Source organism: Manis javanica, chromosome 3 (genome assembly GCF_040802235.1).
Source record: "Manis javanica isolate MJ-LG chromosome 3, MJ_LKY, whole genome shotgun sequence".
In the NCBI taxonomy this organism is placed as follows: domain Eukaryota; kingdom Metazoa; phylum Chordata; class Mammalia; order Pholidota; family Manidae; genus Manis; species Manis javanica.
Genome location: NC_133158.1, coordinates 29631538 through 29645654, shown reverse-complemented (window position 1 = coordinate 29645654; position 14117 = coordinate 29631538). Strand labels below are relative to the sequence as shown.

The 14117-nt window shown below is 37.0% G+C and overlaps 1 protein-coding gene across 1 annotated transcript in view; it reads left to right on the top strand.

Moving 5' to 3' along the window:
• Positions 1 to 14117, top strand: part of RAD18 (RAD18 E3 ubiquitin protein ligase) — a 156367-nt gene that overhangs the window by 128474 nt on the left and 13776 nt on the right. The window contains exon 12 of the mRNA XM_037019390.2: positions 8369 to 8431. Coding sequence (XP_036875285.2) covers positions 8369 to 8431 — 63 coding nt within the window. The remainder of the gene's footprint in view (positions 1 to 8368; positions 8432 to 14117) is intronic.

Here is a 14117-nt window from a genome sequence, read left to right as displayed (position 1 = left end):
GATGCTGACAAGGAAGAAACTGATTGAGAGGTCACATAAGACAAGGCTGGACAAGGAACTGTGGACTTAGGCAACATAAAGGCGTGGTCTCAAGTGAATGGGTTTTGAAAGATTGACTGGCGAGTTGAGAAAATCTGATGGGAGGAAGGAGAGAGAGAGCAACTACCGACAGCTCCCTGTGAAGGATCGTGGAGATTAGGACTGTACCTGGAGGGACACAGGATTAAGGGAGTAGGTGGGAATGATGTGGTAGAGCAGGGGAGGCTGAGGGTGGCAGGAGCTAATCGAATGAGTGAAGTCCTGAGGTGGCAACACGGGGTGGTTGGCCTTTTCTAGGTGCAGGGTTAATTGACCCATCATCCAGGAAGACAAAGGATGTAGGTTTATATGCAGGAGGGAGATCTGATGGAGGCCTGACCAACTAGTTCCTGCCTGATTGCTTTTATTTTCTTAATGTAGTTTAGGTAGGTTCACCAGCTGATTCTAGGGGTAGGGTGGCAGGTAGTAGATTAAGATGCTGTGAGTCTTTTTGAAAACAGGGAAACAACATGCCAGGTAAGAATTGTAGGATCACTTAGTAGTGACAATTGCCCTTGCCTGTTTGAGATTTGTGACCAAGAGTTTTAAATGAGATTAGTCAGGTATAAAGTCAGATAAATCGATGGGGCTTTTTTCAGTATGTTTAGTTTCTGGTATATAGCTCAGAGCAGGTAGTTAATTGGGGTTAGCCAGCATTTGTGCAGTGATTACAGAGAATAATATGGGGTATTAGAACGAATCAGACAAATTTGATTTTGAATTGCTTCTGGAATTAAAATTAAGTTAACATAATAGATGCTACCTTTGGAATTTTTTCTCATCAAGTGAGAAAATTTTCAAATATGTAGCTTTAAAAAAAGTTGAACTTTCAGATACAAGTTAGTAGAAATGTTTTTGACAATGGAAGAAGACAAGCTAATGCTTATCATTTATAGAGGTTTAATAGAACCTTTTTAAAACATTCAAGAGGAATAGTCTCCTAAGTGCCTAGAGACTGAGAGGAAAAGAATCCACGAACCCAGTAGAAGAATGGGCAAAAGTCATGAAAAGACAGTTTGCTGAAAGAGAGATGCAAATTAAACCCATTTCTTACCTGTAAGGTTGGCAAAAATCTTAACATTTGCTAATAGACTCTGCAGTAATGCTTTGGGGAAGCAGACATTCTCATTTATTACTGGTTGGAGTGCTGCATAATATAATCCTTAAGTCAGGAATCTAATGAGATCAGCTACAATCGCCACTGTTTGCCTTTACCCAGTATTCCAGTGAGTCTGGGCTGTAGAGTGCCCTACAGAATGACCTATACCCAGGGCTAGTCGGGGAGTCATTATTTATATATAATAACAAAAGACTGAAAACCACACAAGTATTTATTTATCATTTGGGGCTGGTTGATTAAATAATACACCCCCACAGTGAAATATTGTGTGATTGTGCAAGGGACAACCTCTGTGTGCCGGTACAGAGGGATTTCTAGGACGTAGGTCTAAGTGAAAGACCAAGGTTCAGAACAATAGAGACAGCATGTAATTTTTTTCTATAATGGGTGTAATGTATGCTTACATTTGTTTAGTTTTGCATAAAGAAACACCAGAAGAATAAACAACACACTAATAAGTGATTAAGTGTTAGAGACAAGGTGAAATGGGTTGGCTGGGGAGAGGGGAGGGTGTGAAACTTCTCAGTGTACATCTATTTCTGTTATTCCAATTTTGAACCATGTAAATATATTAATTAAACAAAAAAGGAGTCAGCACTCTTTAAAATAAAGTTTTGTAAATCACTAGTATCTTTATCAGTATCCATGTTATACATTGGTTAATGAAGTTTGGTGATTCAGGCAGTAAGGTAAAACATATTGATGGGATTTTATAATTTAGGGGGCACTGGGATTACTAGAAAAATTGCTAAATTAATGTTTCTATTTCTGGTCAAATTAAGAGAAAACATTATCTAAAGAAAACATTATCAAAGTAAACAGTAACCTGAGTTGTAAGTGTATTATTGTAATTCATTGATAACTTTGTACACTTTTAAATCTTCATAATGACGTTTGGCAGGTTGACATTACATTTGATGAAGAATGACATTACATTTGAAGAATTTAATTTTGTCACAAAATTCTTTTTCTATATTAATATGTTAATACATTAATGTTTTGTATTTTAGAATGGTCTTTTTTCCTGGGAACATTTATATACTTCAATTCAGCCTTAAAGCAAACTGGTTCATCTTTTTTCAGGTGGTGAATTTTGTTTGTTTAAAGGTTCTAGAGAAAACGTGGAAATGTGGAATAGTTTTTCTGCACCTCTTACATTTCAAAAAAGCTTAAACCAGGTGCTTCAGAGATCTGCTGTCCTTTAGATGAATGGGTCAGGGTTCTGGGGGAATGTGTCTTCACCTAAAATATTATGATAATCGAGTCTCTGAAATTTGTGAGTCCGGGAGATCCCCATACCTAGCAGTCAGTCTCCTTTGTTCTGTGTCAGTTCAGCTCAGTAATGGCTTTTTGCCTCTTTTTAAAAGGGTGCCTGGCATGGGGTAGATTGTTGAATTACTTTCCTTGGGCTTCATTTGCCTTGTTGATAAAATGGAGTGGTAGTTTTTTTTCTTGTCTTGCTTAACCTCTCTGGGTGATTTTAAAAAGCAAATGAGATGATTGTGTGTTGTGAATGCTTTGTCAGTTGAACATCAACTTAGTTATGATTTAGTTTCATCTCTTATTAAGGATTTACCATGTATTATTTAACAAATAAGTTCCTTCTGGTATCTTTTGCTGTATATGAAAGAATCTTCACTTTATCTCTTTCTAGATCTAGTGGAGCCGTGAAAGTCTTGGCCTTGCTTTGTCCATGAACCGTGTTGATAGTTGTCTGACAAAACCTTATTGATGAGTAATACATAGGGGGAGGTGGTATTCTTAAATTAACTCTTGTGGATTAATAACATTTTAATTTTCAGTTTGAAGCTGTATAGCACAGTAAAAGGAAGATGAGCTGCAATTCACAACTTTGTTTTTTAAATTAATTTCTTTGAGCCTTTGTCTATCTGTCATATGGGGATAAAACCTAGGTGCATACATGGATTAAGGATAACGTTTGTAAACTAACTGTCACAATGATTTGTAGATGTAATTGCTCAAAAAATGGTCATTTTTATCACTGTCATCATTAAGTAATTTTTAAAATTAAATCCTTAGTAAGAGATGAAACCAAATCATAACTAAGTTTATGCTCAATTGACAAAGTATTCACAATATATGATCATCTCATTTGCTTTTTAGAATCACCCAGGGAGGTTAGCAGGGCAAAAAAAAAAAACTATTCCATTTTATCAACACTACCTAGGGAGTGTATTGTTCTATTATGTTATTGTCAGCCAACTGCTAAAATATTTGGCATATAAGCTGTTGCTCACCTGATAGAGAACATCACTGAAAATGAGGGTTTGAGAAAGGGTCCATGGTAGCTGGCAGCATTTCTTTAAGTACAGTTGTCTGGTGGACATTGTATGCTCTCCATCAGTTCTCCAGTGATCTGCCCCTAAGGAGTTTTTTCTTTGAAGTTGATATACTCAACCACACTCAAATAAATGCCACAATTATTAGAAAAGATTGGGAGGAGGGGAGCCGGGGGAGGAACTACTAGATAATAGGAAAATTCCACTTTTAACTAATCTTTAATCCACAGGATTTTTATAGCAGATGTTGCATTTTCCCACTGCACAGTACTCTGTGTGTACCTGCCATGCTGGATAAATAGCAAGTTCTGATGAATTTGCACCCTGGCGTCATAGAAACAGTGGAAATCAAAGATTAGAATAGAGCACAGGGTGATCAGGTTTCCTACGGCAAATTGAAGCTTAGTGCTGAGGCAGTTATTCCGGTAATTCAGACCCAAATGTGTTTTATGAAAATGAAGGCAACATTTATTGAACACTTACTTTGTGCAAAGCTCTTTGCTAAACATTCTGTGTGTTACATTGATGAATCTTTAAAATATCCCTATGAACTACACATGTTATTATCCTGACCTTACAGGTGAGGATATTGAGACTTGAAAAGATTAAGTAACTTGCCCAAGGGTCACATTAAGTGACCTTAATTTTGACACTAAAATCTGATTTTTTTCCCTCTGGGTGTTATTATCAGTCACACCTTTACCAGAGGTATCTAGCATCTTACTTTGCAGCTTTGGTGGTAAAATCTTGGCTAGTAGACTGAAGTAAGATGCTATAAAAGAAATTTGCAAAGATAGTGTTTTCCTTTGCCTGATAAGATGTTGTACTACTCCTATTGATCAGAGAATGACAAGAGTAAAATGTTATAGGAAGGCTAAGCAGGCCAGAGACCAAACAACAAACAGAGAAGGTTACCTTATGCTCCTGAAAGTTTGAGCCTGAAATAGTCTAAATTATGAAAAATTAAGTGAGGATGTTCCAAACCTGCTAGAATCTGCCTGAAGAGAGGTTGGGAATTCAATAGATTTCAAGATTCTCATTTTTTGTCTGTGAGTCCTTCTCGTGTATATATAATCTATAAAGTAATATCCACTCAGCCTGGACTGATGGTGACACCAGAGAGCATAATTTGAACACCCTTCCAGAAGGAGCTGTAATTCATGTATCAGACTGAATATTCACCAGCTTCTCTTCCAGAATGTTCTCAATCCAAACAGAAGAGAAACTGAAGTTTACTCTGAAAAAGTTCCTTGTCTGAGAATTAAAAGCTACAGTTTTGTAGGCTTGTGCCTGCTCTGACCCTAGGTATATTAGAGTAAGCAATTTATTTTCTCCTTTGGGGGATTTTTTTAGATGTCCTGAAAATACATGAAAGGAATTTTTTATCTCTGAGGCATGTTAAAATGACTAAGACTTTAAAAATATTAATTACTTCTATCTACAAGGAAGAGATGTGACAGTGATAATTTCGGTAACACTGACGATTATGTCCAGTAGTCTCTTTGTAAACTCCTATTTGTGAAACCGTATGTTTCATTTCAGGAATGTGGCTTCTGAGTAGAATATGGTAAGCACGTAACTTGAAAAAGGAATGAATGATTCTGCCTGCTATTTTAATCGTATTAGCATCAACTCTTGTTTCTTAGTGGTGACTGGTTTTGGAGTAGCAGATATAGCAGATAATCTTGAAACTCCATTTTAGGTAAACTTGAAGCCTCATACACTTGGTGTCATTCATTGTAATGACTTAGTTGTTGTGCAGGTTAGTGACTTAGCTGGTGCAGAAGGAAAGGTGATGAGAACTGAGGAAACTGGGCTGTGCAGTCTTGTGGGTCAGTGGTACTGAAATCACATAGCAAGGGGAGATTGCAGACAACTTTTGAGATATGTTTTTATAAACCTCCTCTACCAGCTGTTTTCACTGAGGTAGTATAGCAAAAACCTCTTAGTTTTATGTCATTAATGTGCCACAAAGATTTGTACTGGTGATTTGGAAAGCCCCTAGGTAAATTGATCACAGACTGTTAGATTAGTTGACAGACTTTGCTGTCGTGCTTACTTAGCTAGAATAGTAGGGATGCTCTGTAACCTTTCTGTTGTGTGTCTGTTAGGGGTTGTCGACAAGAAGCTGACTTTATTTCTCTAGCTATGTGACGCCCACCAGGACCTGGAGCTGTGTGACCACCCCCTAACCCTTGTTCTCCAGCTCATGGCTCTCAATAGGAGTGATTTCACCTCCTGGGGGTAGAAATTGGTTCTTGGGGAAGAGGGGGCCAGATGGCAAAAAAATAGTATTCTAAACATATATACATACATGCATACATACATACACAATACATTTGTGGTATTAACATTTCATGGAGGGGAGATTAGGGGAAAAATGTCTGAAGTGGCTCTTTGCTAGGGAATGGGAGGATAATGGAAAAAGGTTGAGAAACACTGCTCTAGCTCTGCAGGTAAAGAATAGGTAATGGTGTCTGTATCACATGGAGTAGAGAGTAAGGAATGAAAAAGTTACATTCTAACAGCTTCAGGGTTTGTTTGTTTGTTTGTTTTTGATGTATAGTTGATATACAATATTATATTGATTTCTGGTATACAGCATAATGATGCAATTATATACATTGCAAAATGTTCACCATAAGTGTAGTTATCAATTGTCGCCATGCAAGGAGGCTATAATATTATTGACTATAGTCTCTATGCTGTACTTTTCATCTCTGTGACTTATTTATTTTATAATTAGAAGTCTGCCCCTCTTTATCTCCTTTATCTATTTTGCCCATCCCCCCATCCTCTCCTCCATGGCAGCCACCAGTTTACTGTCTGTATTTATGACTGTTTCTGTTTTGTGTGTTTGTTCATTTGTTTTATTTTTTAGATTCTACATGTAAGTGAAATAATCTGTTTTTGTCTTTCTTTGACTTATTTCACTTAGCATAATACCCTCTAGGTCCATCCATGTTGTCATAAATGGCAAGATCTCATTCTTTTTCATGGCTGAGTAATATTCCATTGTATGTGTATACTGCATCTTCTGTATTCATTCATCTATTGATGGACACTCAGGTTGCTTCCATATCTTTATAAAGTTGGAATATTTATTGCCAAAGTAAGGAATAACAAAGATTATGATGTTGTGAACAAAAAGTTTTAGACTCTTTCTGTGTGAAGGGGAAGCAGTGGATATTAGCCCTCCTAGTGAATGGCTGTGTAGGTCTGTTTCTTAGGAAAATAGCTGGTGAAATTTGCGTTGGATCTCCTTAAAGGCTTTCTGCTTTTTCTTTTTCCCTTCTGTCAAAAACTACCTTCAACTAGCTGGTAGGGAAAGCTTGTGTAAGCCAATTTAAGGTGAAAATGACTGATGATAAATTAACGTGTTACTATTTTCAGGGACACTTGCAATTGAGCAGCAGGCTACCCTCAGTGTGAAAGAGTAATATATGCTTAGGTTCTCTGGCAGGCTAGATCAATGTTTCACAACCTAGAGGCATGAAGGAATGATTCAGTGGGTCTGTAAGAGCACACACATGTCAATAATTTTCTGAATATATAATAAGAGTGTTTCACAGATGCATATACTATTTTTTAAATGTATGTCTATGCTGTTATATTTAATAAAATATAATCTATAAGTATTACTAAATGTAAAAGACTTAATTATTATATCATCTCAAGCCACAAATAGTAAGAGTATGGTAACTACCATAAAAAGATCGTTATCCTGAAATGCTTGAGGACCTTTGTGCTAGCTATATTGGGGGTACACTTGCAAGTGGAATCCCCACGTATCAGCCATTATACAGACAAGTACACACAGGAAGTCAGAGAGGGTCCTGCATATAGCTTGAGACTCTGGCAGATGTGAGGGGGAATCCCTTGTAAAACACTAGGTACAGAGCTGTATTTATTGCCTGTTGTTGCCTTTCTTGCTCATCACAGGCAAACATTGCTTCAAAGTGATCAGTCAGAAGTAGTTGAAAATGATTCATTGGTGCTTTAAATCTTTGAAGTTCTTAAACTTTTGTTACCTATTGGAGTGTCATTAGAAATATGACTGGCACTAACATTTCCAAACCAGTTGTTTCTCCCTGCTGGGGTGGTGACTAGTATTTCTGAGTTTTGCCATACAGTACCCATACCATCTATGTCTTGCATGTTTCGAGAAAGACTTTTTGATATTGATGTACATCTTTAAAAAAAATATTCCTTGATAGAAATTTACTTGGGTAAGAACAGGATGCTAAAAGCCTTAAAACTGTTTCTCCTTTTAAAGGAAAAAAATACATGCCTGTCTTATTAATAGATGGGCCAAAGATTACACAGTACTTATAACAAATTCCATTATTAGTACAGCTGAAATTAATTAAATTTTATTTTACTTTGGTAACAAAGGGACTAAAGACCACTTAGGAACTAGTATCTCCTGTGAATCTCATTACTATGGTGCAGTTTCTAAAACATGATTTTATCTTTGGTTGCCGTAGGAAACTGGAAAGGTTTATGACTACATTCCATTTGAATTCAGGTTTTATGTAGAGGAGCTTTACTGATTTAATTCATCATTGCTGACTAAAATTTGCAATAGTTTTATTGAAATTGCTGTACAGTAAACTACAAATATTTAAAGCGCACAACTGGATGGGTTTTGACACATTTATACAGCTATGAAAAACTTTCCCATAATCAAGACGCTGAACCTAACCATCACTGTCAAAGTTTTTTCATGCCATGTTATCATCCTTCCTTGTCTACTGCTCTGCCACTTTGCTTTCTGTCACTACAGATTGGTTTGCATTTCTAGAATTTTGTATAAATGAAACCACAGTCTTATTATTATCTGGCTGTATTGATGTGCATATTCTTTTAGTTCCAGTTCAGACATCATCAGAGATCTTCTAGAAGAAGAGGAAGCCTGGGAGGCATCACATAGGTGAGTTCTTATACTCAAGAAAGAAGCTTGTACTTGGGCCTGAGAAATTATACTTCTATGCAGTTGCTTTTCAAACAAGAGCATTTGTGCTTTCTGTTTGAAGAAAGTAATAATTCTCACATATCAAGGTAAAGATTTCCATGACTACTTGTTTGTATTTATTTCTGCTTAGAAACGGAATCCCTGCGTAATAAGTCTGGTCACTTGCCAGAAGTTGGTTTTCTGAAGACAGATTGTTCCAGTGGGCTATTAATAATTCAGCCTTAAGCACTGGCTCAGAGTCTTTAGAAAACTTTTAATCCTTTCCTAGATGTTCCCAGTCATAAGACATGGTTAGTGTAGAATAAACGCAATTTCACTTCTCCTGGAATACTTACGAATCATTCTGGGAAATAAGAATATTGGAGGGGACCTATTCCCTGTCCGCCTAGTGGGTAAGGAGGAAAGCAATAATGCCAAACGAGTATTACATTTCCATTCATCTCCACCTACTGGAGGGATCTGTAGTACCACAGCGCAGATTGGTTCCACTGCAATTTCATGATCACACATCTCAAATGGGCCATCAGAACTGCTTTGCTATTTTGCTGTTTCTGTGATCATTTCTTTGTCCTGTACTTTACAAGGATTTTTGAAACCTTCTCAGCACTTTTCAGTGGCTCCACCCCCAGCTGAAGACCTCTTCTGTTCCGTTATGGAGAAAATAGAAGCCATTAAATACAAATCCTTGTCTTTCCAATACCAAATGTATCAGTTGCCTGTATTTGTCTATGTTTTATCCCTCTTTTTATAAAAAACGATGTCCCTCCTCCTGTGTGAGGCTAATCCCTCCTACCTTATTCCTGCCCTCTTGTCAGGAACTTTATCCCTTCTCTTCTCATATAGGCAACCTCTCCCTCTCAACTATCTGTTTCTCATTGGGTTTTCACCATGCTCAAATCTTTCCTACCTTAAAACCAACCAACAGAAGACAGCTCGCTCACTCTCTCATCACACATAGTCTCATCATGCAGCTCCTGTCTTCTCTCTCCTTCCTTTCTTAATTGATGGTCTCCACTTGCAGCCTCCATTTCCTCATCTCCCACTACCTCTTCAGCATGTTCAGCCAGCACCTTCATTCTTCTGAAATAGCTGTCGGGAAGTCAGTGAGGACCCCCGTATTGCTAAGTCCAAAGGACGTTTTTTAGAACTAATCTTCCTGTATTTGATACTGTTTCTCTCTTCACCTTTCTTAAAGCCTCTCTGAGGCCAGAAAGGTAAATCTCCATCCAAGGTCACTGAGCAATGAGTGATAAGTGATGGAGCTGAGATTGTAGCCTAATGTGTCAAAAGTCAGCTCTGTCCACCATTAAACTATACTGTCTTTCCAAAGAAACAGATGTTCATTGTGCTGACATTTTATACTTTCCCAGCTGAATCACTGTGAGAATGGAAATATGTGATGTATCCAGGGAAGGCATTATGAGTAGGTTTATCGGGCCAACAAGTTATTTGATGGTTCAAAGAGTAGCATTTTATGAAACTTTGATATTTTGACTGCATTACTCTCACCTAAGTATTATTTAACTTTGAATTTTGGGAGAAGAGGCCACTTCTTAGCTGACTGCTTCCTCTTGTACCAAGAAATCATACTGTTCATGTTGAATTAAATCCTGATGCCAATAGCTCTGACAAGCTGTAGCTCAGAATTCCTGAACCCAGGCTCATTTGATAATGATGACCTTTAAAGTCGTCATTATAAGAAAGCCCTTGGAAAATAATCCCATCACTTGATCCTCCAGATAATAAATATGTTAAAGCTGGAGGGATGTAAGCACTCACCTAGTCTAATCCCTTCTAAAATTTTATGGAGAAGGAAGATAAGCTCCAAGAGGTGAATAACTAGGTCAAGGGCCACAGCTAGTTAGTGGCACTGCCAGGATCAGAATCCAGGCCTGATTTCAGCTGAGTATAGAACAATTTAAACAAGTACATGCCATAATGTAGCTTTAGTGGCAGAATCAGGAAAAGGCTCCATAGCTTTACTTTTCAACAAAATGTGACAGTTCTACAAATACCCATCTTAAGCTAATAGGCATATTTTGTGGTACTATAAGTTGCATATTTGAGGTATTAGTCCTATAACATATTATTTAAATTCAAACATTCTCCTAATTCCATAAATGATTGACTTTTCTATTGAGGGAGAGCTTTTTCCCAAGTTTTGGCAACTATGAATAAAGTGCTATATATAATTATATTATATATTTTAAATTAATTTTTAAAATTAAGGTATCATTAATATACACTCTTATGAAGGTTTCACATGAAAAACAATGTGGTTACTACATTCACCCTTATTATCGAGTCCCCCCTCCAAACCCCATTGCAGTCACTGTCCATCAGTGTAATAAGATGCCACAGAATCACTACTTGTCTTCTCTGTGCTACACTGCCTTCCCCATGATCCCTGCCACACCATGTATACTAATCATAATACTCCTCAATCCCCTTCTCCCTCCCTCCCCACCCGTCCTCTCCCACCCCTCCCCTTTGGTAACCGCCAGCCTGTTCTTGGAGAATGTGAGTCTGCTGCTGTTTTATTCTTTCAGTTTTGCTTTGTTCTTATACTACACGAATGAGGGAAATCATTTGGTATTTGTCTTTCTCTGCCTGACTTACTAGACTGAGCGTAATACCCTCTAGCCCCATCCATGTTATTGAAAATGGTAGGATTTGTTTCTTTCTTATGGCTGAAGAGTATTTGATTGTGTATATGTACCACATCTTCTTTATCCATTCATCTACTGATGGACACTTAAGTTGCTTCAATATCTTGGCAATTACAAATAGTGTTGCAGTAAGGATGCATATGTCTTTTTGAATCTGAGACCTTGTTTTCTTTGGGTAAATTGCTAGGAGTGGAATTCCTGGGTCAAATGGTATTTCTATTTTTAGTTTTTTGAGGAACCTCCATCCTGCTTTCCACATTGGTTGAACTAGTTTACATTCCCACCAGCAGTGTAGGATGACTCCCCTTTTTCTGCATCCTCGCCAGCATTTGTTCTTCCTAGTCTTTTCTATGTTGGCCATCCTAACTGGTGTGAGGTGATATCTCATTGTGGTTTTAATTTGCATTTCCCTGATAATCAGCGATGTGGAGCATCTTTTCATGTGCCTGTTGGTCATTTGAATTTCTTCTTTGAAGAACTGTCTGTTCATATCCTCTGTCCATTTTTAAATCAGGTTATTTGCTTTTTGGGTGTTGAGGCATGTGAGTTCTTTATATATTTTGGATGTTAACCCCTTCTTGGATATGTAGTTTACAAATATATTCTCCCATACTACAGGATACCTTTTTCTTCTGCTGATGGTGTCCTTTGCTGTATAGAAGCATTTTGGTTTGATGTAGTCCCATTTGTTAATTTTTACTTTTGTTTCCCTGGCCCAAGCAGATGTGTTCAGAAAAAGTTGCTCATGTTTATATTCAAGAGATTTTTGCCTATGTTTTCTTCTAAGAGTTTTATGGCTTCATGAGTTACTTTAAGGTCTTTGATCCATTTTGAGTTTACTTTTGTGTATGGGGTTAGACAATAATCCAGTTTCATTCTCTTGCATGTAGCTGTCCTGTTTTGCCAACACCAGTTTGTTGAAGAGGCTGTCATTTCCCCAATGTATGTGTACGGCTCCTTTATCATATATTAATTGACCATATGTACTTGGGTCTATATCTGGGCTTTCTAGTGTGTTCCATTGGTCTATGGGTCTGTTCTTGTGCCAGTATCAAATTGTCTTGATTACTGTGGCTTTGTAGTAGAGCTTCAGGTTGGGGAGTGTAATCCCCCCAGCTTAATTCTTCCTCCTCAGGATTGCTTTGGCTATTCGGGATCTTTTGTGGTTCCATGTGAATTTTAGACCTACTTGTTCTAGTTCATTGAAGAAAGCTATTGGTATTTTGACAGGGATTGCATTAAATCTATAGATTGTTTTATGCAGCATGACCATTTTGACAATATTAATTCTTCCTATTCATGAGCAAGGGATGTATTTCCATTCATTGGTATCTTCTTTAATTTCTCTCATGAGTGTCTTGTAATTTTCAGAGTATAGGTCTTTCACTTCCCTGGTTAAGTTTATTCCTAGGTATTTTAATCATTTTGATGCAGTTGTGAATGGAATTGTTTTCCTGATTTCTCTTTCTGCTAGTTCATTGTTAGTGCATAGGAATGCAACAGATTTCTGTGTATTAATTTTATATCCTGCAACTTTGCTGAATTCAGATATTAGATCTAGTAGTTTTGGAGTGGATTCTTTAGGGTTTGTTATATACAATATTATGTCATCTGCAAACAGGGACAGTTTAACTTCTTCCTTACCAGTCTGGATGCCTTTTATTTCTTTGTGCTATCTGATTGCTGTGGCTAGGACCTCCAGTACTATGTTGAATAATAGTGGGGAGAGTGGGCATCCTTGTCTACTTCCCAATCTTAAAGGAAAAGCTTTCAGCTTCTCGCTGTTAAGTATAATTTTGGCTGTGTGTTTGTCATATATGGCCTTTATTATATTGAGGTATTTGCCCTCTATACCCATTTTCTTGAGAGTTTTTATTATGAATGGATTTTGAATTTTGTTGAATGCTTTTTTAGCATCTATGGAGATGATCATGTGGTTTTTGTCCTTCTTTTTGTTGATGTGGTGGATGATATTGATGGATTTTTCGAATATTATGCCATCCTTGCATCCCTGGAATAAATCCTTCTTGATCATGATGGATGATCTTTTTGATGGATTTTTGAATTTGGTTTGCTAATATTTTGTTGAGTATTTTTGCATCTATATTCATCAGGGATGTTGGTCTGTAATTTTCTTTTTTTGTGGTGTCTTTGCCTGGTTTTGGTATTAGAGTGATGCTGGCCTCATAGAATGAGTTTGGAAGTATTCCCTCCTCTTCTACTTTTTGGAAAACTTTAAGGAGGATGGGTATTAGGTCTTCACTAAATGTTTGATAAAATTCAGCGGTGAAGCCATATGGTCCAGGAATTTTGTTCTTAGGTAGTTTTATAATTACCAATTCAATTTTGTTGCTGGTACTTGGTCTGTTCAGATTTTCTGTTTCTTCCTTGGTCAGCCTTAGAAGATTGTATGTTTCTAGAAACTTGTCCCTTTCTTCTAGGTTATCCAGTTTGTTACATATAATTTTTCATACTATTCTCTAATAATTTTTTGTATTTCTGTGATGTCCATCATCATTTTTTCTTTCTCATTTTTTTATGTGTGGATTCTCTTTTTATCTTGATAAGTCTGGCTAGGGGTTTATCTATTTTGTTTATTTTCTCAAAGAACCAGTTCCTGCTTTCATTGATTCTTTCTGTTGTTTTATTCTTCTTGATTTTATTTATTTATGCTCTGATCTTTATTATGTCCCTCCTTATACTGATGTTGGGCCTCATTTGTTCTTTTACTAGTTTCATTAATTATGAGTTTAGACTGTTCATATGGGATTGTTCTTCTTTCCTGAGGTAGTCCTGTGTTGCAATATACTTCCCTCTTATCATGGCCTTTGCTGCATCCCACAGATTTTTTTTTTGCTATCATTAATCTACAATTACATGAAGAACATTATGTTTGCATCCCACAGATTTTGCAGTGTTGAATTATTGTTGTCATTTGTCTCCAGATATTGCTTGATCTCTGTTTTTATTTGGTC